A 26780-nucleotide genomic window follows, 5' to 3' on the forward strand; every position below is an offset into this window, starting at 1 on the left:
GAAAAATAAGGATAATAACCTAATAAGGATAAACTGTCCCTTGAAACATCCTGGAGTTGGGTAGAAGAGGTGGAAATGTGAAGAATGTAAAATTCAGGAAGCCATCTCTTGTCGAGGATTTTGAGACCTCAGAGTGATACCTGAACAAGGGCACTTTGTGATACCATTGTCATGCAATGAATACATCTTTGCCTGTTGACATGTAAATCACTGATAAGAAGGAAGCAAAGCAAGTAATTCTCTTTATAATGTAAACCAACTTTTATTATACATTAGGACTAGTGAGACACCTAGTTCAGCTCTGAAAAGCCTTGCTGAGCAGCTCTTTCCCCTTCTGTGGCATCAGCAAATTCATACCAGTTCATTGATGCTGGACACAACACACAAGTGTATTTTTTCCCTTAAATCTACCCTTTTTGGAAATAAATTTTCAGATTCTACAAAATATTTCTACAGATAAATTAGTTCTTTACAGTTTGGATACTGGGTGGTGGTCAAAGTTGTGCTGAATTTACTTCTCTGCCACTACTGCCTTTCACATGTTTCATTTAGAAGAATGGAACCCTCTTTTGGGCAGCTATTCCACAACAGGGAGGGTGGTCTCAGACTCCCTGATTCATAGGAAAGGGGGTGTCTGGTCTTACAATTAGAAAAAATGAAAACCATCAGGCCTCCTTTGGACCTCAGGCACCTGCCAGCCCCTCTGGGTGCTAGGCTGGAATGGCTACATGAGCCAGAAGGTCTCTCTTAGAGATCTTCCATGTTAGTCCACAAGATTAAGCTCAACCCTGCCTCAAGGAGGGGTTTGGCTCCAAGAGGGGCAGCTCTGCTCTGGGGCCTGTCCGCAGTCCTCAGATCACAGGGAGGTATTCTGGAAGGGAGCAGCATTTGTCACTAAACCATATGCTTTGTGTTTCAGCCGTTCAGGGCTCCTCTCCTCACCACTTCTGGAACATGGGATGTGCTCTAGGGACTCCCCATAACTCAAAAAATGGATAGGTGCTCTTACAGACCACATTGTGCATCTATCTAATTTATATTTGAAGCCATGACACAAATCCTCTCTTTGCTAGAGACCAAAGTATGTGTAACAGTAAGGTCCAGAAAGAGGGCACCAGGTTATGTCACTGATTGTAAATTTGCTGCACACTTCAGTTACACAACTCAGAAAGCTGGCTGGAGTTTTTATTAGAATTTTTATCTTAATGATGTTTTGTAGATATATCAAGCAAGCACTTTCCAGCGTCTCTTCCTTCAGTGATTAAGAATGCATGAAGAATTTTTCCATCTGCTTCTTCCTCTCCCTTGCCATTAACTCTGAGCATCAGAAGGAACCAGCATGAGGGAGCTCCCTTGGAGCAGCCTCCGGGCCAGAGTCTGTGGTCAGATGACAAATCTGTCCTGCACATTTGCTGGAAGTGGGGCTATCCATCACCAAGGCTCAGCATTCCTGCCTCTAAGCCAGAGCAAGACTGTACAAGCAACAAGGTACAGCTGTGATTTGACATGAACAGGCTGGGAGGAGCCTGCTCATCTCCCATTTCAAGACTTGATCTGAGGCTGAGAGTGATGTGTTAGATTTACACTGAAGTTATTCCGTCTATCCCGAGTGACTCCCAAAGCCCCTAATTGCCATCCAGAACATGTATTTAAACATTTTTGGGTGACTTTATACTGTGAGATGCTTTCCTAATGCTATGGCTTAGAAATTTCAGGTGTAATTATCTTCCAGTTACATTGGGACATCAGAGAAAATCTGAGATTATGGCAAATGCATTTTTACTTTCAACAGTTTGTCTTAAACTGTTTCCCAGAATCACTGTGGTCACTGATCTGAAGAGCTGCAGCCTCTACTGTGAAATTTGTGACTAGACAGAAAGCTCTTTATTGTGGAATTTTCCATTAAGATGGTTCTGTGAGCAAGAAACTGAGGTGAGCAGAGAAAGATTAGTTGCTACATATAACTAGCTGTTTGTTTTCTTTTTATATATACACTTACAAATATAAACTGCCAATTTGCAATTAAGTGTCTGTACCTAGGACACAAGACCCAAATTTCCTAGAAATAAATGTATTCCAGATCAAGGCTGGGTTAGATGGGACTCTGATCCACCTGGTTTAGTGAAAAGTGTCCCTGCCCATGGCAGAGGGGTTGGAATGAGATGACCTTTAAGGTCCTTTCCAACCCAACCATTCCATGACCATTCTTTGATCTGTTTATCATTCCATAAGCCTTTAGGGATGGGGAAAAAAGCCATCAAGAAATCCATATGGATTTCAGTTCATTGATTTGAACTCTTTGGTAACAATAAGAGGTATGCACACCTCATAGAATGGCGTGTTAAGGAATTTGAAAGTTTAGTGTGGAACAGTCTGTGCATTTTCTTTAATGGAATCGTGGGGTGAGAACTTAAAGATATATAACAGAAACTGTGTCAAAACTTGTACCAAAAAAAGCCCTCAGTCAAAACAAAACTAGGTGCACAATCACCTGTGAAACCCTTGGAATCTCCTGTGGAAAGACTTCTGTAGAATTTCCAAGCCGATATGAATAAAGGATGGGATATGGGGCTACTTACAGCCCAGGCAGGCACAGCTCAGCTGGAAATGTGGCTGATCTAAGTCCTTGTAATAGCAAATTGATATTGATTCCTGTGCCTGCTGAAGCAAAGACTTGCAGGTCCTTCTCTCCATGATGGAGTGGCCTGCAGCTGGAGCATCAACAAGCAGAAAAGATGGTGATTTGCAGGCACAGCCCACAGAAAGAGCTCTTCTCCCATGGTCTCCCTTTCCCTGAGGACAGGAGCAGCCACAGCCTTGCTGCAGCAGCTCTGGTGGATAAACTGGCATATAAGGTTTAGGCTCTGTATTTTATTTTTAAAAATGCAGCCAGGATGTAGTGAACAAATATGGGAGCGGACGGACTCTGGAGGGATTTGAGTGAAGGTGGATCTAATGGTAGCAGATTCTAAGGAAAATGAAAATATTACTACTTGTTTAAGTATCTGTACAGATCTGTGCAGAGCAACAGGGAATTCAGGTATCTCCAATTGCACTGAGGAGCCTGTTAATCTGTAAAAATCCAGAGCTGCAAGCCAGCAGCTTCATTTGAAGAAAATTAATGTCTTGTTACAGAAATAAGAAAATGGATAAAATAAGACTTTGATCCATCTCCTCCATATGTAAGGAAATACATTTTTGCTTGGCTTGCATCCTCTTGCTTTCATACAGATTTTTGTCATTATGTATCTTTTATATTGAAAAACTCTAAAGATCTTTCAAATAGTCAAAAATTTTGGGGTGCTATGAAGGCAACAGCTAAGAAAATTACCTTTTTAACTGGAAGCAGATAACATTTAAAATTGTGTATATTGAAACTTCCCAAGTTTGTTCCATTGTTGTGATTGTTATTACACTTCAAAAAAGAAATATTGGAGCTGGGGTATTTCACATGTTCAACACAAGTGAGAAAACAAGTTGTAAAGACTAAAGAGCTGTTACAGCAGTAATCTCTAGCTGTTTGAAAGAAACATTAAACAAGAAACAAGTAATGACGGTCCTCCCTGAAGTGCAAACTCCTTTTTGTGGTTTTTATGGATTCTGTAAAATGTTGGCAGACGAAGAGTGTAATAAAACCCATGAGTGTCCCCAGTTGTCTGCTCTGCCACTCTGCCAAATGTCTAACTCGCCAGCCCTGAGCAGCCAGCAGAGACACCCGCTGCTTCTGAGGGGAAAAAAGGCTTTTTGGGATAACTGCTGCCTCGGTCACCAGCTTGATCAAAGCTGCTGGCTGCACATTCCCATTGCTCAGCTGTGGGGACACTGTCCCCAAAGGACAAGGGCAGGAGGGGGCAGTTCCCATCCCCCTGCAGCAGGGCTCGTCGTGCTGTCAGCAGCTCCCAGTTATGAGCCAAGTTAGTCCCCAGTGTCTCACTACGTTCAATTGTTTGGGTGGTAATTGCAGAAGTATTTGGATATGTCACTGGTTGTTCTGAAAACCCTGACTGTGGAAAATGAAGCTCTTCTAAAATAAATCACACTTTCATGTGATGAGATCACCTTTGTTGGTACATTTCTGTGCACATAAGGTTAGTTTTCACCTCCATTTACAGAGATGAATTAACTGACTTCCAATGAGTTTGAGGAAAAAATGAATAACATTAAAAATTACAGTTAGCTAATTTTGCAGACAAAACCCAGCATAACGACATCTAAGTGTTATCTAAGTGTTATAAATGTTTTCAATTTACACTTGGCACAATTATTTCCATGCTTGACTTAAGAACTGAGCAGATGCCAAACCAAGGAAGTAAGCACATGGAGAGCAAGTTGTTGAAAGTATAAAAAGATAAAATAACATTTCTGAAAGCTGTTTTTGGAGACCTGAGTAAGGCTACAAAGCATCACTTTGGTAGGTAGTTGAGAGTATAAAGCCAAAACACTGTAACTCAACCTGTGTATGGCATTTATATTCAGCTTTTTATTTTATAGAGGATGTCTGAAATTAATCTAAGTTTAGGTGAGCATATACACTAATTTGTTTAAATAAATGCATTGATTAATAACAATTTATATCAGCATTTCATAATTATCCTAATTAAAATGGCAATGCACTTGCAATAAGCAGGCTAATAACATGGGAAGCTTATTCTTAATGCATGTTGGATACTGGACTGCTTGGGGCCTGACATTTTTACTGTTATGGTTTTGCCTCATTTCAGTTTCCATGGTCTAGAAACTCTTCATGGATTTCCCCAAGTGCATATAAAACTATAGACAAAAGTACAGTGATATAATTTCTGTAGTCAGTTTAAAGGCTCCTGCTGAAATGAGCTCTCTGGTCTCTGTGTGTGGGGTGCTGCCAGCACCTCAGGGACTGATGCCCACAAAGACTCCCAGTTCACACAGCTCTCTCTGCAGGGGACTGGACTAGTGACATGAGACACTACTGTATTTCTGTGTAGTAGTTTGGTTTGGGGCAGTGTTTTGACAGTGTTTCTTGAGATTGTATAATTTCATATATATTTAATTATTTTCAATTAACATCAGAACAAATTTATGATTCTAACCTGTATCATACCCCCTTTTTGTTACTCTTTATTCTGAAGCAGTTTTGGTGTTTCTCATTTTGTCTGCCTCATTTGGGAGCCTCTGCCTAGGACGTGTGCAGTAGCAGCCAGAGCTTTAATTAAAGTAAAAACAGGTAGTAAGGAAGACACCCTGAAATTTAGTTTTAATGCTTTAGGATGTCTGCTCACTATAGGTATGGTGGAACACTTTAATGTATCTGTGTGATTGGTGACAAAACAAGTGACAGGGACAACACCCCTCCCTCTAATGCCGGTACAGCAGCACAACTGCGGGAGCTGAAACAGAGCCGGCTTCTGAATTTCATGTACCCTGCAATTTCCTCTGCTGACAAACGGGTATGAGATAGCAGCAGCAAACCTCCAAACATTAGTCACACTGCTTTCCAACAAGCAACAATTACATGTAATAGGTACTCTGTCATCTTGCTCCAGCTGAATTTTATGAAGAATTCACTATTAAAAACTTGGCTTATGCTTACAAGCACAATATGCTGCTTCAGAAAGCACAGGAAACAACTTCAGCTTGACCTGAGTTTAGTGGCGTATTGTCAACTGTTAAAGTTTGCTGCACATTTGTAAGTTTATTTGTCAGTTTTTAAATCAAGTGTTGGGCTATGAGTTATTTCACCAGTCTTATCTTTGTATTTTTCTAATTGCTGGGTTGTATTACAGTTCAATGCATTTTTAAGACTTCCAAGCATGTCCAGTAGGAAGATGAGAAATATGAACTGCCTGAATTATTAACATTGATGTAAGTGCACATATCAAGATATGCAGCCTCATTAGCCTAATAAATCTGGCTAAGCCTGCTGCATGGAGAAAAGTGATGCACTCCTAGGTGACTGGCATTTCACAGAGATTCTCATCAAGTTCCTTCAACCAAAATCAAGCCTCAGGATTTACTCTAGTTAAAGAACAAAGAAACACTGCTCTTCCATTTCTCAAAGCCCCTAAAGGCGAGAGGTGAAAATATGATTGTGACTTCTCTGGAGTTTGAGTGAACTTAGTATGCTGTTGACTTGGGATCAATACTGGCATAGAAGTGAGATGAATTTGTTTGTAAAGCCTGTGAAGTTGAGACAGTACCATGACATGCCTCACATTCTCACTCTAGAGCCACCACAATCCAGTTTTCATTAGGGACTGGTACACAGGGATACCCACGGCCTCATGTGCATATTGTGGCACCTCTAACATCAATTGAGAAAAATCATTGATTTGGACAAAGGTGGATGGGTCACCTTCCCTTAACCTGGAAAAGAGACATCCATTAAAATGCACACATTTCTCTCACCCACTGACACAAATAAAACATTTCTGAGGGGAGCTGAAGATGACCTCCATACTCATAGGCCCACTCTTGTTTACCAGCCTATGTACGCTTGGGTAGATTTGTACTGGATTTCAGTCTGGGCTTGGATGGGAGTTGACTATTGCTGCAATACATGCTGTGAAATGTTCTTCCTTTGACCCAGGTGCCATTTTCCCCATCAGGCCCAGAAATACAGTTTGAGGATACACTCTCGCTGTAGTGGAACTTGAAACATCTGAGGAAAAAGCAGAGTTGTCTGGATACAGGTAATCTATTCTTTGCTGCTGTTGAGATGAACACTGAACTGCATTCAGCCTGGTTTACAATTTCAAAAGAAACTAAGGAGAAGACGGCCCAAGTGCTAACAGCTTATTCTGAGGCTGATTAGTGGCAGCTCAAATGAAAATGCTTTGTGGAGCAAAAAACAATCTAAACTTCAAACCTTGTTGCCTGCTGATACATCGTGTACAGAACTTTTCAGAGCAATTTCATGTGGCTGCCATCTGCCAGGTTCGGTTTAACGTGGCAGCGACTCTGATCTCCACAGGAGACCCGAGGTGTGACTGACTGAGCAGGAGCCCGGCAATGCCAACACTCCAAGAAACTTCTGTGCATTTCCACAACGCTTCCTGCTCACACCAGAACTTGGGGGAATTTCAGTCTGCTCCTGAACCGCGGATATGGCAGCTTTAGTCGCCAAAGGCAGGAGATGGGGGCTCCTATTTGGGACACTGAGCTGAAATCCCTTCCCTGAGGCACGGCGGTCAGTGATCCCCTGGTGACAGACACCCGACTGTCCCGGCGGGCTGGCATTGGACCTCGCACAGCCGCTCACCTCGGCAGCCTCGGCCTTTCTCCCGTCAGGCCCTCCTAGGCTTCCAAGCTTTATCTGACTCCCTCCAAGGATGCGGGAGTGCGTGGAGAACTGAGGTTCAGAAAGCACCCCCGAACAACCCCCCGGCCCCGGGACATCCCGAGGGACAGCTTCATCGCCTCCCGGAGCACATCCACCGGGAACGGCGCTAGTCCAGACCTTCCTTATTCCCAAACAAACGCCCTTCCCAGGAATAGCCCTCGGGGCTGCGGGGCCGCAAGGATCCCGGCAGCCACTCCCAGAGCGAAGAAGCCCGAAACATGAGGTGTTAACGAAATCCCCGGAATGCGTTGGGATCCAAACCTTCCTTATTCCCCAACAAACACCTTTCTCAGAAGCGCCGCCTCTCCCCCGCTCCGGTTCCCGCTGCGCTCCCCTCACGCCGTCTCCACTCGCGGGCCCACCCCGACAGCGCCCCCGCCCCCGCGCGCCCTGCACACTCAGCCGAGCCACCGCCCCCAATCCCCTGAGAGCCCGCCCCCCTTCCCGCCCTGCGATTGGTCCATCTCGCTGTCTGTCCCGCGCCTCCCCGGCCCATTGGGCGAGGCCGTGGCGCTGCCCCGCCCCCGGCGCTGTCGGTTGAGGCGAGCCGAGAGTAAATAGACGCCGGAGCCCAAGATGGCGGAGCTGCCGAGTCCTGGTCGTGGCGCGGCGCCCCCCGAGCAGGAGCTGCTCGGCGCCAGGACGGCCCCGGACGCGAAAGGTTCCCGTGGATCCCAGCCGGCCGCCAAGAAGGTGAAGGGAGCCGAGGAGCGGAGCCTGAAGGGCGCTAAACGCGTCAACGGTGAAGGGGGCGGCGGTGGCGGGAGCGCCAAGCAGCCGCTGCCCGCGGTCGTGCCCAGCTACAGCGGCCCCGGGTCCTGGGGTTTCGCCGCGCTGCCCTCGGGCCCCTCGGCGGGCGCGGGGAGCTTTGCGTTCTCTTCCCCGCTGTCCCGGAAGCTGCTGCCGCCCGCGGTGCTGCTGCCACCGTCCGCCTCCCCCTCCTCGTCCCACCCGCAGCACCAGCACCGCCACCACCGGCACCGCCTGGCGCTGGCGGCCGAGGCGGGAGGCGGCGGCAGCGGCGGCAGCGCCAAGCCCAAGAGACCCAAGGAAAAGCGGGACAAGGAGAGGAGGAAGCACGGGGCGCTGCCCGTGGTGGCGGCGGCGGGAGATGGCGGCGGGGCCCTGAGCCGGGAGGAGAACGGGGAGGTGAAGCTGCTGTTCCCGAAAGGTGAGCGGCGGGGCAGCGCCGGCGGCGGGAGCCGGGAAGGGAGGGCTGGAAGGGGCAGCGAGCGCGGGGGGCTCGCTGGAGCTGCCCGGCGGCAGCGGGAGGGGGCCGTGACCGGGCCGGGGACGGCGGGCGCTGCTGCTCCCGGTCACACATCGCTGGCGTTGTGTAAGTTCTTGGGGAAGGCAGCGGCGGCTCAGTCCGCCGTCAATCCTGTCAAAAAAGGGGGTGTGGAATCAGCGATGGCGTCAGCCAGAAGCTGCCAGAGGCCTTAGGTTTTCTTACCTATTAGGGAAATGAGGATGCCGAGTAATTTATTAGAAATGTGCGAACAAAACTGAATTCGGGGAAAAACGCAGAACACGTTGCAAAAAATCACCGCAATTTCAAAATTAAATCATGAATCATCATGTTTCTCAGGCTAGTAATTTTTACAGGCTAAGTCACTGAATACTAGAGAGCATGCAGTTGAAATTTAGATACTTAGGCTTTTGAAATCTCATGTAGTTGCTGCTTCAGGCTTGCTTTATTTCTTGAAGATCACATCTCCCAAGGAATGCTCGAGGCCTTCAGGATAAGGGGAGGAGTGCTGGGTTAGTTCATTAGTGGGGTTGGATGGAAATGGCCATACGAGGTAGGACAAGATGTCAGGCAAGAGTCTTGCTTGGATTCCTGCTGTGATCAACAGTAAATCTTGGGAACTAAAAGACAATCCATGAATATCTGACGACAGTACAAGAATACATGCTTTTATTTCTAGTGTGTCCTTTCCCAGTCTCCAGTGACCTTAAACCAGATGTTGATGCGTTTATATTTACATTGAAATATGAGGAATTTGAAACGTGCACTCCCTTACCTAATTTAATCAAGCTTCTTTTCTTTTAAGGGAAAGATAAATTACTGTTGTGTAAATTTAGGTTACTTTGATTGTGGCCTATACCTGTAAAGACAGGATCAGCGAAGCTTGCAGAGAAATATCAATATGCCTTTTTGTCTATTGATTATGTTGTCTGGGCTGCTATACTTCATTTTCCACTAATTTCCATGAGTATCTTAGTCTATGATTTACTTACCATTGAGGTTTGTTTTTTTTTTTTTAAATTTACTTGGATCTTGATTCATGGTGTGCAAGTCAGTTTTAAGTGTGTAATTTCAGTGCTTTCAAGTGTTCCCTTTTAGGGCCTTTTCCCCCCTTTGTTCCTATCCAAAAGGTGACTTGGAAAAAGCCTTTAGCAATGATGCTCAGTACCCGTTTGATGTTGGTGAAATCATTTTGTCTTCAAGGATAGCTGCTAAGAAACTCACTCAATATCCTTTTTGCAAAGCTATGCAATTAATAACCATGTTTACTCAGATTGCTGTAGTGTCCTAGCAGTGTTAAAGAGTCACATTAGTAAATCTTGGAACCATATTACAACAGCAAGATGAAATATTCTTTCACATTGGTAAAAAAATTGGCAGCGATAGTGTTAACTGAATAGTTGATGTGATTTGTCTTTAAAGAAGAGATTCTGCACCGTGTATCTGGAAGATACACTCTGGAAGATATACTCAGAGCTTGTATACTCACAGGCACAAATTATTTTTTTTTTTTTTTTAGTTTCTGAGTGTTCAGAACAGATCTTTTTACCCTACATTTATTCCTTGAAAGCTTATTTGCATGCACCAAATAAATTTTCAAAGGCAGGTGATACCTGTTTGGCATCTGAGTCTACAAATTCCTGTTCAGAGAAAGTAGCTGCTAATGCTAAAATTTCATGGCATAATTTCCTATATAAAAGAAGAACTTTATTTTAGTTAAACTGTATATCTCTGCAGAGAAGGCTGTGAGAAAGTGAAGGATGTACTGAGTCTTCTGCTGAGTCTTTCACTGCCAGCCTTTCAAAAGTGATTCAGTATTTGACTGTAGATTAAAGAACAGGTTTGTGCTGTTAATCCTGTGAATATTTTTCTTTGCAGAGAGGAAAGGGAAAAATGCAATTACGATGCAGGGAGAAAAGAATGGCTGGGGGGCAGGCACATAGAATCCTAAGTACAGAGAAAAGCTAAGAATTACATTAAGGTGGGTGGGTGGAATAGTCAGGACTTGTACATTGGGAGTGCTGAAGTTACAGACTGGAAAAAGATACCAGAGGGACTGTGGTTGCAGCATATAATGAGTGAACGTGGAATAAATTTGAAATACTGACAGGAAAGGAAAACAGCAGACAGCAGCAGTATGGAGGGGATTCTGGTCTTGTTTTAGGGCAAAAGATGCTGTAGGAAAGGCCAGGAAGGTTAGAGGAGGGTAGCATAGAAGGAGAATAAAATTTTTAGGCAGCCTACATATAGGACATGGGTAAATTCAGACGATTTGGGGTAATTATGAAAAACTGAAAGTCTTGAACATACAGAATATATGAAGGGCAGGGAACTCGAAATAAAATATTCTGCTTTAGGTGTAATGAGGTGAGTTTGTAGAAGCTGTTATCTGTGCATTCTGAAAATCAACCTCATGCAGGCAAGGGCAGCCTCTTGTTCCTGGAGTCTGCAGTCAGACCACCGTTTTGCTTTTGGTGCAGTGCAAAAGAAGCAGCAATGTGGAATTGATGGTGTAGACCATATTTCTCTCCTAGCGTTCAAAACTGATACACGTGCCAGTGTTACACTTGCCAGAGGGAAAATTGTGCCGGTGGGGAGACTAGAGGTGTGGAGGCAGAAATACTAAGAAATAAGCAGGTGCAATGGGTGAGAGTTCTTGGTTATTTTGAGGTTCTGAAAATGGAAAAAGTCCATCTTCCAGTTTGCAGCCAGAATGGAGATGCATTGCAGGTGGGGACATGGGATGAGATGGAATTCCCTGTACCTATGAATGAGGAGGAGTCGTGTTCCTGGTCAGTGAGCTGTGTGCTGTGCTGCACAGAGCTCTTAGGGTGTGAGGAGAAAAAGCTTTACCTTTGTGAGAGAGACTGAGGGCCTGCACAGATCTCAGTACTACAGAAAATGAGGAGCAAAGCTGGGGGAATCAGGAGAATGGCAGAATTTGTCTCATGAGATTGTTAGGATTGTGGTGTAGCCAAAATAATACAGGAGATCAGGGTGTGCAGTGATGTGGAGTGAATGAATGTGAGATCTGGCCTTGAGAGTAGTAGCAATTGCAATTTCCTAATTTTAGTTTAATTACGGTAGTGGTGATAGGAGTATTGACACTGAGCAGGAAATAGTGAGATTTTTCACCTTGCATTCAGAAAAGCTGATGGTAGGAGCTGACGTGTGTCCTTCACCTGCAGTAGTGATTTATGAGGGAAGGGACTCTAGTTCAGAGGCACCCTTATTTCCTAAGTGATAGGAAGGTGTTAAGCTTGGTAGTAGCCAAGATGGATGATGTGTTTAAAGCTTTTCAAAATTTTTTGTATTTTCTTCAAGTCTTCGTTTAAGTACTTCTCTGGTCTTTTAATTAATTGCGAAGAGGTTTTAAGTTGCAGAGTCATAACCAGGCCTTACAGCTTGTTAAATGAATGGAGTTCAGTGACCCCTTCAGAGATGATCTGCCATGCAGAGAACCTGAAAGAGCCTTTTGCTGGATGCATGATTTATTCTGCAGATAACGAGGTTTAGGCTGTTTAAAATAAGCTTAAATTTCACTTGTCATGTACGTTCTGATAGTGGAACTGAAGTTGTGCAATGTTTTTGTTTTTAAAACACGGTGTCGGTCTGACAGAAGTGATTGCTGTTCATGCTATGCTGATTCAGTTAGTCATTTAACTGATATTCTGCTTGAGCAGTTCATAGTTGAAATTGTTTTCATAACAGTGCAAAGCTCAGCTCAGCCACTCCCCACTTCATTAGAACGCGCCTGTCCAGATCTGTGGCTTTGGTCCCTATGCTTGCTGTAAGGTGCAGTGCAGTTGCATGATCCATCTTTTCTGCTTTTTTTGCCATTTCTGTGAACAAGTTTTCTTTCCCTCCCTTTTTTTTTTTCTTCAATGACTTATTTTGCTCATAAGATTGCCTCATTGTGCAGGCAGTTGCAAAATGAGATTGACATCTTTTGACTTGCAGATGGGGATTCCCCGAATGAGCAGGAAAGCTGAATGTGGTGCTGTAGCTCTTGTTTTTACTATTAGTCTATTTTTTTAAAACTTTCCCTCCTTTAGCCCTCCCCCTCCCTACCTTCCTTCTTTCTCCTGCTGCCTTTGAAGGATAGATAAGATGAGATTTCAGATGAGCATTTAGCAATGATTCTTCTGGTAACTGTTACCTTGTATTGCGTGACCCTTCTGGGATTTTAGCTTTCAAGAAGCTGCACTTCTCAGTCTTTATAATTTTGGTCTGCATCCAGGGATGCTCATTTCATAGTCTCTGTTACCAAAGTAGGTTGAAGAAAGTTTTGGATCTTCTTTCTTCCCTGCTTTAGAACAGGTGCCATGCATCTTGCTTGTTAGATTCTTTTATTTTTTTCTTCTGCTAAACATTTCCTCCTTCTGTTAACTTCTATTTCCCTTTTTTTTTTTCCTTATACTATGTAGCTTGACTCACTTCCCCCTCCTCTCTGTTAAATTTTTTAAATATTGCAGTCATTTCCATGCTTATGGGGCTTCTGACCACTCTGAATTCTTCCATATATTTCTATTAAGATACCCTACTGTAGCAGTCATATCTAGAAAGTGTTTAGGGTTTTCACTGTGGTATTGAGGAGGAAGAGAGACTTCTCAAATTTCTGTTGCTGTTTGAGATTTACATTTAGTTCAGTTTTCAGAGCTGGTAGTGACATTAGTGTAAGTATGCAATGTTGGGATAAATTTGGACCAGTGCATCTTTTTCTTAAGGGACCCTGGCCCCTTTTTGATAAGATAACCTGAAGGTTAGAGCAAAAGGCAGAGCAAAATCTTTCTGAGCTGGAGAACCATGCCCTTCTTGTACCCCAGAATCCAGCTTTGTGTGTAATTTATGCAGCAGAATCTTACTCTGATTTTAGAATACCAAATAATTTAGTTGACATAACATCAGAAGGCTGAAGCACTTGATCTGAAACCTCTGGAAGAGGCCTTGTTTGCAGCTGCCACATTATCTGTTACAGATTCCTGATGCAATGCTCCAGTGCTTGAGCTTAAACCTGGTTCATTCAGTTCTGTGTGTAGAAGGTCTCCTTAGAAGTGCAAAGCTTAAAGGAACTGGGAGCTGTAAAGATGATATTTCAGTTTTTTGGAAGTGTTTTAATTCTGAAAGGGGTCTATCTTCCTTTCCATTCATTGAGGAACTTGGGGAAATGTTCTTTCCTGATAAGGGGATTTCTTTTGTTGTGTCTTGGATTTTAAACTTAAATTACTGAAAGAGGTGTCAGCCATATATTCCTGGTTGCTGGGATGTGAAACCTATCCCTTTTTGACCATTTTTTTGTATTCTGGAAATACTGTATGGGTTTGTCTATGTTCATTAAGTTGGGAAACCTGCTCTGCAGTGTACAGTGTAGGATTTCATAAGTACAGGTGTCAAAGCTGTTAATATGATGTTAAATGTACTTCATGCACCTGCATAACCAGTTAAACATGGCCTCTTGAGGTTTTATTTTTATGGATGTTTGTTCAAAGTGAGGAGAGTGCTGACAGAAGGATGGGAACTGATGTTCTTGTATGCCCCTCCTTATTCGCCCTTCCTGGTGGTGTTATCCATATTGATGGTGTCCCTTAGCAGTAGTCTGTAAATATTTTGCTGCATGTGCAGTGACAGCCCTTAAATCAAACAGAGGAGAGAGAGGCAGAATACTTTGAACATAATCTATGACTGACTACTAATGTGAGTTACCATCTGGAAAATGATACAAAGCAGCTGCAGCTTTTGGCATCTGACAGGGTTGTACAGCTCTCCCCTTTCAGTGCTGAAATGGACTTGCTTCTTTGCGCTCCTGCATGGGCTTCAAGGTGAAAATTCCCCAAGTGACAACCACCACATTGCACATGGTCCATCCACTAAAGAGCACTTCCCACTTCCCACTCATTCTCTATGCTCTTAGTTCACAGTTTTGTCTGTGGAAAGCTGTCAGTAGAGGCATAGATCTGATTAGATTTCTGAAATCAGGATGGTGTGATCTGTGAATTTGTGGAAATCATGGCAGTCATTATGAGAAGGTATCTCCTGAATTGGGAAACTCAGAACTTTTACTGTAGCCTTTGGTTGTAAACGGCTATTTATATTATAAATATAGTGTATCCCTTCTTTTATTTATGTGCTTATCCTAACATCCAGAAAAATAGCTTTGGAATTTGAGGAGGAAATATGCATATAGTTCTCAATTAGTTCAGTTCGTTGTGTAGAATTGTTGTAAAGTGAAAATATTTTTCAGATGCCCTTTAGAAAGGTGAGATGGCACACACTGTAATAAAATTCTTTCTGTCTATATGTAGCCCTTCTTTTATTTTAATGTCCTGCTGTTGCAGCATTTCTTTTGTGTGTGGGTGTACTGTTTCTGTGACGTGCAGAGCAAAGAATATCGACTTTATGGTGACACTCTTCACTGTGAACTTGAATGAGACGTAGAAATCTCTTAATTCCTTGGGTGTTTTCTCTAAACAGGGATGCTTATTCCTACAAAGCTCTGTGTTTTAAAAAGTATGCACTGGTTTATTTATTAGAGTTGGATTGGGTTTGCATGGCAAGGTTTTGGTAGCAGGGGAGATAACAGGGGTGGTTTCTGTGAGAAGCTGCCAGTGACAGTAGTAGCATTTCTGGGATTATATATTTTAAGAGAAGAGGAAAAGTTACTGCACAGGCCCAATTGCAGCTGGAGAGATGAGTGAGAATAACTGAGAGAAGCAGCCCTGCAGGTACCTGGGTGAGTGCAGAAGGAGGGGCAGGAGGTGCTGCAGGTGCCAGAGCAGATCCCCCTGCAGCCCCTGTGGCAGCCCCTGGTGAAGCAGCTGTGCCCCTGCAGCCCAGGGAGGTGCATGGGGGAGCAGAGATCCACCTGCAACCCCTGGAGAAGTCCAGCACAGAGCAGGTGGATGTCCAAGGGAGGCTGTGACCCCTGGGAAGCCTTTGCTGGAGCAGGCTCCTGGCAGGACCTGTGGCCCCGTGGAAAGAGGAGCCCGTGCTGGAGCAGGCTCCTGGCAGGACCTGTGACCCCGTGGGGCACTCCACTGGATGAGGCTGTGCCCGAGGGGATGCACCATGTGGAAAAGGACCCACACTGCAGCAGTTTGTGAAGAGCTGCAGCCCACTGGCAGGACTCATATTGGAGAAATTTATGGAGCACTGTCTCCTATGGGAGGGTCCTCACTCTGGAGCAGGGGAAGAGTGAGAGGAGTCCCCCCTCTCTTGAAGAGGGAGGAGTGACAGAGGTGACATATGATGAACTGACAACAATCCCCATCTCCCTCTGTCACTCAGGGGAGGGAAGAAGACAAAATGGGGAGTGAAGTTAAGCCTGGGAAGAAGGGAGGGGCGGGGGAAAGATGTTTTTAACATTTAATTTTGTTTTTCATTACTGCACTCTACTTTTGATTGATAATTGATTTTTTTTTGTGAAGTTGAGTCTGTTTTGCCCATGACAATAACAAATGTTACATACGATCTCTCTTTGTTCTTAACCCATGAGCCTTTTATTGTATTTTCTCTCCCCTGTCCAACTGAGGAGGGAAGTCCTGGAGTGGCTTTGGTGGCATTTGGTGACCCTAATGTCCAGCCATGGTCAACTTGCTACAAGAGTAAGAAATAATTCTATAGTAATAGAGACTTTTTTTTTCCCTCAGTCAGTAGAGCTTGAAAACTAAGGACTGAACCTAATTCTTACTGAACTTCAATAGCTGATTCTTACTGCACTTGGATTTATATTTTTTTGAACCCAGGTAGGGAGTATTTGCAACCACTATAGTGTATATGGGCCAGTTATTTCCTGAGCAGTGTATTTCTTTGTCAAAATCATATAAAGTAAAAGTGGGTGTTTCTGTAGGTGGGACAAGTTTAATGAAAAGATAGATTTCTTTCATTTTTGCCCTGGGATAAAATTATTTCCACTGGTTGCCTTTTAGTTTTAGTATTTTTGGAGCTATGTAAAGGCTTAGGGAGGCTGTGTGTTTGGGCTGTGTTATTTCTGTGGAGGCTCATTTCATCTTCAGCTGCTCAAGAACTCTTTTTATTTTTCTTTTTTATTTGTTAGGAGTGATCTTGGTGGAAGCTAGCTACAGAATATTCTGTGGACATGGAAAGCTTATCATAAACATCTTTTTACCTTTTACCACTTTTTGATCTTGTTGCCCTACAAATGAAATAGAGGCCAGTAGTAGCTTCTAATGGTAAACTTTAAAAAAGCCATACAAGAGCATTCCAGGTTTTTGTCACTTCAACAGAACAAGATTTTCTTGTTTTCCCTTGCCAGTGTCACTCACTGCTTGTTTATTCTATGATATGTAGGTTATAAATTGCTTAATGTTGGGGGTATTCGTTTTCAAGCAGAAATTTTGTGAAGAACGTTCATGTTTCTGGATGTCTCAAGGAGAATAATCCGCAGAATTTTCTTTGAGAGTTGTGTTTAAATTCTGCAAGCCAGACTAGAAAATACTTATTAATACTCATAAACTGGAGACATATGAACTGAGAATTAAGTTCAAGTGTTAATCCATAGAATAACTATCATTTCTACACTTTTTTTTTTAAATGTACAAAGATTTGTTTTAAAATTCCAATATTTATACTTTTTTTTTTTAATTGAACTACTGGTATTATTAAGCTATTCTGTGAGCTTTCAGGGAGGAAGCCAGAACATCTGAACATTTAAACTGAGCTTCTCAATTGTTTTTTGCTTGCATCAGGCTCTACATTGGTTTTGTTACTATACTGTGATTTCTAGAAGGGAAAGTTTTCTCCAATCTTCCCTCAGCTGCATTTAGGTTGTATTTGCAGTCTCTTAAGGTATGATGTACTTGTGGCAATTGCTGGGGATGTTACAAACACATTCATTGTTTCTTTTGTTGGTAAAGTTCACCATTGACTCTAATTGCTTTGTAGATGTGAAAATTAACTAGAGGCTCTTTAAAAGGTTCTCTGTCTTTATGTGTTGCTTCTGACAATTGTGGAAGATTCATTGGCCTGTAATGCTTTTCATGAGGTAGCAGTAAAGGATTCTTTCAGTCTTTTGTCCTCTTTCAGCAAGACTCAACATTTGTATATGCTCTTCAATCTTGCTTTGATTTGTAAGTGATAGCAGAAGTCAAGTGTGCCTCTTAACCACACAAAAATGTTGAGATAAAATCTCGGTCTTCCCATGATAATTGTAATTCTGGCTGAGTTGATCGTTTAGCACAGGTTATAAATCAAGCCTGGTGTTACTGCCTGCTAGCTGAATGTCTGCTTTCAGAGTGCTACATTAACTCCTGTTAACAATTCACAATTCACCCAATTTCATTTTTCAAAATTCACCAATTTTCACCTTGCAGGGGATTTACAAATTAGGGATTCCTTTTTGGGGAGAAAGGGTTGGAAAGGAAGATTTATGTCTGTTTAACCTATTCCTAGAAAGGTTTGTGTTGCTTAGGAAAGCTTGTTTGGTTTCCATGGTCTGCTGTACACATAAATCTGCTTTGTCATCCCTCCCTTTCCACAGAGGTGAAAGGAGGAGGCTGTTCTTGGACATGATTGTTTCAGTCACTTAGAACTAAGCCATCCTGTAAGTGCAGCTACCTTATTATATTTGTGCCAGTCTAGTTTCTGTTCTCTCCTTGCTGCTTATCTGTGGAGAGGCAACAGACTTATCTCAATTGCCGTCTATTTTGGTTTTTACTTGACTGATTTTCTTGAGACTCTCCCTAAAATACATTCTTTGCTTCACCCTAAGAATTGCGAGGGCTTAAGTTCTGTATCCTTGTTAGAATGCTCCTCAGAGGAAAGATGTGAATGCTGTGGGATCACTGCTAGAACATCAATTTATGTGGATTACTGTCAGCTCTTTGCACCTTTATCAACCTGCTTCCTGAGTAGTTTGGTTAGGGGGTCACTCTACATTGCCTTCTAGAATTGAGAGCTTTCTTTAGTTTGGTTCTGAAATAATTCTGATTTGTTAGTAGTGAACATACTTCTTCTATTTGATGTGAATGCTTAAGGAGGAGTAATTGGATTTCTTTGCTTCCACTTGGGGTTTATAATGCAAGTACCATGAATAAAACATCAGGACTGTCTCTCAGCTGTATTACTGAAACATATAGAAGCTTGAAATCAGATTTTCTCTTTCCCTGTGGAGGTTAAAAAGCCCAGTGAGCTCTTGGAGCAGGGACTGGCTTCAGGCCAGGAAATAAGGTGTGAAGTGCTGGCTGCAGTGCATATCAGCCTAGTAAAATCTGACTTCTGTAGTGCTTGGCCTCATAAGTGAATCTCAACTTGACTTTCAAAGATGACTGCTTGAAATTATGAATTCCTCTAGGTCTAGTATTTTACATGCAGAAAGCATGCCTAAAGGCTCTGCTTTTCTATGTCAGGGATTTAAAAACTTGGAGTGACTTGACAAGCAAGTAAATGAATAATGAGACTGCTCAGGTAAGCTGTTGCTGATTGTAGGTAAGCAAGGGAAGCACCACTAAATTAAATCTGCTGTGTGAATACAGCACATCTCATGTTTTTATGAATTATATCTGACTGCTATTAATGCATTAGCCTGTGACTGTAATAGAAAAGATTTTTCAGTTGACAGATTAAACCATCTTTCCCAGGTATTTGCAAAAGACTTAAAGTTCAGAGTACATATACATAGTTATGAGGTTTTCAGCGTAGGTGTGCATCCAAGAAAATGCAAACATTACTCTTTTTTCCCCCTAGTTCTTATGTAGTGCATGCAATTCCAGCTTTGACAAATGAGCTGACTGTAGGTGCAAAATAAGAGCAGAAGGTACAGGAGTAAGCAAAATTTACTGTACAGTTAACTTGCTGGGTTGTTGCATACAGCCATGACATAATAAACAAAACTTTTCTGAGTTAAAGAAGCTTATGTTGGATTACACAACAGATAAATATTAGCTTTTCATATTGTAAGTACTGAGATTTCCTTGTAACTTCTCCTCTATATCCTCTTAATAGAGCTTGCATAAGAGTAATAGGAAACATGTATGTGACAATTAGTTTTCTGTTCTTGCTTAATTGTGAAATATTTGCATTTCAGGTCAAATCAAAGACAAAATTAAAGAAAGGGAAAAGAAGCAAAAGGAGAAGAAGAAGCACAAAATAATGAATGAAATCAAGAAAGAAAATGGAGAGATAAAATTGCTGCAGAAAGGTAGGTTCAAACTATGTAGTGGTTTTTCATTCTAGTGCTAGAAGTATTTGTGATTGGATACTGTGTTTTAAAACTACGTTTTTCATTTAGCTTAGCCATTTTTCCTGGTTAGTTGGTGCGAGAGTTGTGAATTAAAACTTGATCTAGATGTTAATTTTTTTTGTCAACTGTGCTAGGTACTGGAAATAAGGATAAAACTATCATCACAGTGTTGCATATACATTAGTAGTAATAGGAAAGACCAGTACTTCAAGGAACATTATCAATTATTCTTCAATAACTGCTGACAAGATGTAGGTTATCCTTTTATATATGGTGGAGGAGAAAGATGAATGCGTGTTACATTTTATGTCTAAAATTAATTGTACAAGACTGCATAATCAAGGAGCTGTGTCAAATACTACATACATGCATACAAATACTGCATACATACAAAGTTGTATGCAACATGCAGTCTTAATTTTGGCTAGTTTCTTCAGCTTTGTTTTCTGTAATGAAAGGTTGTTAAGGTTACATTCTCATGTGGCTTATACATCCATTGAATCTTAGAAGTGTACAGTAGTTGAGCTTGGAAGGGATCTAGTCCAACTCTCCAAGTACGATCAACTAGAGCAGGTTGGCCAGGATTATCAGACTCTTTATCTCCAAGGGTGGAGAGTCTCACTCGACAACTAGATTCAGGTTATATATACAGAAGACTTTTTTATAATGATGATGGCAAGAGACTGGAACCTCTGGGTTGCCCAGAGAGGTGATGAATATCCCATCCCTGGCAGCATTCAAGGTCAGCTCAAGGACTGGACTCTGAGCAACCAGATCTAGTTGTGAAGTTGTTCCTGCTTATTGGAACAGGTTGGCTTAGATGGTCTTTAAAGGTCCATTCAACACAAATTATGTGTTTGTTGTATGGTTTGTGAAGAAAGGCAGAGACTGCTGGGACTGATAGGCCCAGAGAGAGGAGGCTTAAGGAGGATCTCATCAGTTTGTGTTAAAAACTGATGAAAGGGAATGAAGAAGGTCATCAACCTGTGCTTCAAGGGTTTATTCCTTCCAGGTGCAGGGTTTTGCCCACCCCTCTGTTAACTTCCTGAGTCCCCCAAGTTGGCCCATTTCTGCAGCCTCTCTAGGCAGCCTCTTGCTGGCAGTGCAGCTCAGTGGTGCATCAACTCCTCCTTCCAGTTTTGGATCAGCTGCAGCTTGCTGAGGGTGTGCTCTGTCCCATGACGCCATTAATGGAGAGGCTGAACAATACCAACACAAGATATTAAGGTCTGGATTACTCGAGGAGTGACTGTTCCCAGCTGGAATTTGTGCTGCTGCTCACAACCCTTTGAACACAGCAGTTAAGTCAGTACTTGAACCACCTTACTCTTCACTTAGGTCATGCTGCATCAGATTTTCTGTGAGGGTGTTGCTTATTTGAGTAGACCAGATGCTTTTGTAATCTGTTGTTTCCAAACTTTATCTTTGAAGATAGGAACAAATTCCTGATATGTTTTTCTGTTACCTTGTATAGTGTAGAATTTAATTTGCAAACCAGAAACTAAAACCCTCAAATGAAATCTCGAACTACAGAATGCTCATATGAGGTCAGAGGCACAGAACCCTGTAATTACTACATCATATATTATACTCTACACACAATAACTGTATTAAGAACAATGATACCTTAAAATCTGTGTTAATCAGATCTCACAGTATTGCCTTGAACTTGCCTTGATGATTGTGTAAGCTGGTGGCTTCCTGTGAAGAGGGCAGGTGTGCTCGTCTCTGCTGAGCAGGGAAGGAAGTCAGTGGTTGAGATACTGGGCAACACTTAACTGCCAGAACAGTGGGTTCTTTAGGCTCTGTTTGAGCAGCAGCCTTTTTTTTACACTGGGTCCTGTTTCTGTTGCCATTCAGCAGATGAGGTGCAATCTGCAAAGACATCAAGTTGTCCTACACCGATCTAATAGATGATACCTAATGGGTCTGTTGAGCCTAAAATTGTGCTTTATTTTCAGGTTAATGTAGAAGTGCATATGCCCAGGAACTCTGTTGGAACAGCTCTGCTAAGAAGCAGGATAGCTTATTTTCACAGCAAACAGTGCTACAAGTTAGATGCTTTACCCCTATTTCATTTGACCTTTTTATCACTCAAGTATATTTTAGGTTTTCTTTAAGGTGTTCGCTGTTAAGTGTTTTGTAGAGGCTGGGTTTGGTTTGCCAGTATCCTGCAAAATTGAATCTTATTTCAGGAAAAGAAGGGAGTGAGTCAGGGGAGCAGACAGTTATTTAGAGCAGACAGATCATCCCCACAGGGTTTGTGTCGTGTTCAGGATGGCAGCTTGTCTTCTGTGGGCCTCCAAAATCTGACTGGATGTGCTTGTATGTGCAGTGAGGTTTGTATAACATTTCCTGAGCTGTGCTGCTGATGTAACTTTACATCCTGGGCAAGGGAGAACAGAGGCAGAAATGCTTTATGATACAGCTTCTTGTATGTATCAGTGGTCAGTGTCTCTGACCTTTTTGAATATTAACTCTTTATCTAAGAGTGTCTTCTTCCTGTGTAAAAAAAGTTTAGCTTCAAGCCTTATTGTTTTGAGCTCAGGATTTACTGTGTGGGCTTTGGAACAAAGTTTTGGAATGAGTCTTTCCATTTCTTTCAGTTTTTGCTTTTGTGGTTGTTTTTTCTATTTTTAGTGTGTGTGTGTGTTTAGAGGCCAACAGTACAGTGCCTAAAGACAGCTTATTTCCTTCTTCTATGTATTAGATCTATATCTCGTTGTAAAATACTGCTCTGACCATCTGTTTGTGGCTGACTTTGGTTGAGGGGGTGGGGGTAACAGCCTACGTGACTGCAGACAGCTAAGCTGGCTGTCCAAGGTCAAAGGTGACGAGTTATAGAGTAGGTCAGTACTGAGGGACTGATGCCTTTTGAGGGAGAGCTGGTGCATAAGCCTAATTTTGGTGCTCTAAGCTGAATGTGGAAGAGTTTATTTATACTTGGAGGCTCTGGGTTGTGAGCTGTTCATCTGCCTAAACTTGGGTTGGCATTCTGTTGAAAGCAGTGATAAAACTTGCCTCGTGTTGGAGAAGGGCAATTCTTAAAAAGGGTTTTTCTGCTGTGCTTGAGGCTGCTAAAGGAAATGAGGCTCTTTCAGAGAGCCTGATGGCTTTTCTTATGAACCTAGAATTAAAAGGGCTTTTTTGTCATCCTTTTGCACCTAAAAGATGTATTCTCTGTAGATAAGGCTATAGAATTGCTTCTATGTCTCTGTCTGCTATGTGGGAGGAGGAGCTCAGTTTTCAGACAAAAGTTGCATGGCACACGCATATTGTTAAAAATTCAGAAACTCTAAGTGATTTAAACATGTTTTTAAGAAAAATCTGCATTATAAATAGTTACTGTCTAGAAATGGAGTATTTAATGCAGACTGTTTGCACCAATGTGATGTGACAAAGTTATGGAGGTCCTGCAAAAAGGAGGATTATTAATAGGCTTATTTGTAAACAGTCCCATTTCTGTTTTTCATTTTAGAAAAAAACAGTCAGTCTTGTTTTTCTGATTATTTATATCTGAGCACAGCAAGTGCTAAAATTGCAGTAGGAGAAATTTTTAGTATGTGTTTCTGCAAGATTAAATGCCTTAGTTTATTGAATGCCAAAATCCAGGCACTGAAAGTGCTGAACTTGAACTGAAAGAATGTTTATTTGCTGGTATATAACATATGTAAATACAATTTGTTTTCTAAAGCTTTTTTAAAATTTTTCTTCTGGAAGAAATTACATTTAATTGTACATTCTTATGAACCGTCAAAAATTTTTATGGATGGCTTTTTTACATGAGCAACTACGAAGTCAGTATATCGAACTTGAGACATGAGTCTTGGTGTATCTTAAGGGAAAATGTTCAAGTATTTGTATGCAGTGCACTTCAGTTGAGGCTGAGATAAGAGTGCAGGGCATGCAATCCACCACATTGATTTGTCTGTGATACTGAGTTTGCTTCAGAGTCCTTGTGCACCGAGTTACCAACTTTTACCAGTGAAATGTATGAGTAGAGGGTAAAACAGATGTCAAATGGGATGGAGCAAGTGGCAGCTGGAGGGAGAGCTGTGCTGGAAAGCTTTCTGCTGGAGCTGGGGATCTGGAGCTTGAAGCAAAGACTTCTGGTACATCAGAATGAAAATGCTAAATTTTGGTGAATGAACTGTCCTAAAGTAAGGAAGTGAAAGCCAATTTTGATTACTGGCTGCTGTTTAAAGATGTTTGCACCATCTTGCTACTACTAGCTGTCATCTAGAAAACTGGGAAGCAAAGAGTTTAGTGTTACTAATTTTTGGCTTTTGTTTTGAAATGCCAAAAAGATGCCATGCACTTCAAAATGTATGAAATTGGATTAGAAGAGTGTCATGTATATGTATGTATGTACACACCTGTACTATGTGTGCTGGTGAAGACTCCTGAAACACCTGCCTTGAAAGTTTTGGGTTGCCAGTGTGCCTCAGCAGTGAGAGGTGAATCCAGTTAGCTTGCATCAAGTACTGCACTGCTGTTCCCAAATCAGACTTAAAGTAGTTTGGCTATCTCAGCCTTGTGTTTGGATCTTTATTTAAACTTTTCTATTGCTTATTTATGTTTTCACTGAATTCTGTATGTCTGCTCTGGAGCAACTTGATTACGCCCTAGAGAGATGTGGAAAGCTGCTCTTCTTTTTTGGTGTCCATTAGTGAAGTGTCAAAGCAGTGTTATTGGTTTTGGAAGAAGCTGTGCATTTTACTTTTAAATACTTTGATATATGCAGCAGAGGAGTGACTGAAAGAGTGTATTTCTGCTCATCTCTACAGCTAATGCAGAAGAAGAAAAAGAAGAAAGTATATATTGGCATTGCTGATAGCAATTCCAGTATTCCAGCAAGCTAACTCCTTTTGCTCTTAAGTATTTGGAGCTTCTGAGCAGCATTAAACATGACTTCAGAGTGGATCTTTGAAATTCATCAGAGCAGAAGCCTTAGGCTAGAAATGTGCTTCCTTCTCTATCTGTCACATTCTGTTCAAGCTTTACTGAAATACATCTAGAAATCAGTTTTTCCTGTTTGTATTCTTCAGGAGAACTGTCTGCACACTAAAATAGTTGAACATAAATATTCTAAAATTTGGCTTATGCAGGTTTCAAAGCAGTATGGAGGGAAAGCACCACTCATGCTCATTGTAAGAGGATAGATGGAGGAAATTGTAGTCTGATCCATATTACAGTTAAATGAACTAAAATGTTACGTTTAAAAGATAAATTTTATAACTTCTTTATTAAATGTAAAACTTCAAATGTTCAGGTTACAATAATTTCTATTAAGGTTTGCTAGTAAATTGATCCTGTCTCAAAAATATACTGTTGAGGGAGGTGGTAGGACTTCTTTTAACCATAAAAGTTGAGCTTTGTTCAGTGCTGGGGTGTATGTAGGTGTGGGGTGCAGGGTAGCTGAGCAGAGCACGTGGTTTTCTGCCCCGAGGAGGGTGGATGCTGGCACCCCTTGTGTCCTGTATGCCTTAGTTCCTGTCTGACAGTGCTGTGTGAGCCAGCTCTCTGATCTAGCAGCAGAGTGAACAGTTTTCTGCTGAGCCATTCAGTTCTTGTGCAGTCGATGAGCATCAGTCAGCAGCAGCAGTGGTACAGGACTGTGTGCCAGGAGCAGTGACAGGAGTCTGGGGGTGGGATCATCTGGCACTGAGCTCATACATTGCTCAGCTGTGTCACATCCATTTGAAGGCTGAACTAATAATTAAGAATGTCACATTTTTTCAGTCTTCCAATGTACGATTTGATTTTAAAATGTCTTTCTTTGCAATGTGGTGTATGAAGTATCTATAAAAATAATTTTCCATATGTATGTCATTTGCTGCTAGTGGGGAAAAGGAGTTTTTGACAGAACTTGTGTTATGTATGCAGTAGTAAAAGCTTGTGTGAATTTTAAAAAGGCTCAAAACAACTAGGCAGATTTTGAAGTGTGTTACCTAATTCCTGCTTGAAGTGATTTTAGAGTGGTTTTACTCTTGTATGCAATTTTTTTCAAAGTCCTTAATTCTAGTAATGTTTTGAAAAAAGCCCATTTGGAATTCTTTTTGTCGTCTGATTTTTGTGTTTTAAGGCTTTTTTCCACTTCAATGGCATCAGTAGGTCAGACCCCTGAAGATGGGATTCATGTTTTGTCTCCCAAGGATAAACACCATTTTTCTTTCTTTTCAGTTGCAAGTAGCAGTTCAGGGGCTCCTGCTACCTTCCATTATAGATCTTCTGGTGGATTTTTTTGTTATAAAGCCTTTTGTTCTTTCAGTGATTGTTGCTCTCTTGGTTTCCAAGTGTTTCAAAATTAAAACTGATTACAATTTGATCTTTCTTATATTTAGAGATACAAAAAAATCCATGGAAGAGAGTTGTGCACAGAAGTGAGGGGCTGTGGACAAATCCTTATTTTGTTCCAAATTGTGTGCATCATTTTTGCAACCTGGTGTGATTTGAGAAAGTGTACAATGATGAATTGCAATACTTGATATATATGTAAATAGTATAACCCTTTTATCTTGTGCTCAGAAGTAAAAGCAGTCTATATTAAAATCAATTTAAAGCAGAGTGGAAAATTTCTTTTATATACCCAAAAAAGAATAATTTTTATCCTCTGGTTAAAAACTTCTGAGGGTTTTGTAGAGATGGTGTGAAAAGAGAGAGAATGATAAATGTTCTTCACTTAAAAATGTCTTAGTGTAATTCCTTCTAAGGTTTTAAGTGCTTTCATAGATGTATATCAAGTTTTTAAAAAAAGTATTTTACAACCAGTTTTGAAGACAAACTTTTTTTGGATCTGTTCACATGAACTTGGCATAATTTGAGACTGATTTAAATTCCATCTATGTTGTTTCTGTCTTAAAGGCACCACTGCTTTCAAGACCACGAATGTGCTCTTTTGAGGGCTGCTCCCTGATGATTAGAAAAAAATGAACTTTTTCAGTTAGAAGGGGCCTACAGTGATCATCCAGTCCAACTGCCCGACTGCTGCAGGGCTGACCAAGAGTTAAACCCTG

At 41.8% G+C, this 26780-nt stretch overlaps 2 protein-coding genes across 3 annotated transcripts in view; both read left to right on the forward strand.

Moving 5' to 3' along the window:
* Positions 1 to 7561: 7561 nt before the first annotated feature.
* LOC134549467 (proline-rich protein 13-like) lies at positions 7562 to 7879 on the forward strand. Its single transcript, XM_063395010.1, has one exon. It carries the CDS (start codon positions 7562 to 7564, stop codon positions 7877 to 7879), a length of 318 nt encoding a protein of 105 aa, XP_063251080.1.
* Positions 7841 to 26780, forward strand: part of RSBN1L (round spermatid basic protein 1 like) — a 43793-nt gene continuing 24853 nt past the window's right edge. The window contains exons 1-2 of one of the 2 annotated variants that reach the window (XM_063396949.1): positions 7841 to 8489; positions 19609 to 19722. In XM_063396949.1, coding sequence (XP_063253019.1) covers positions 7895 to 8489; positions 19609 to 19722 — 709 coding nt within the window. In that variant the 5' untranslated portion in view covers positions 7841 to 7894. The remainder of the gene's footprint in view (positions 8490 to 19608; positions 19723 to 26780) is intronic. The other variant, XM_063396950.1, reaches the window with a different exon arrangement.

Source organism: Prinia subflava, chromosome 4 (genome assembly GCF_021018805.1).
Source record: "Prinia subflava isolate CZ2003 ecotype Zambia chromosome 4, Cam_Psub_1.2, whole genome shotgun sequence".
Lineage (NCBI taxonomy): Eukaryota > Metazoa > Chordata > Aves > Passeriformes > Cisticolidae > Prinia > Prinia subflava.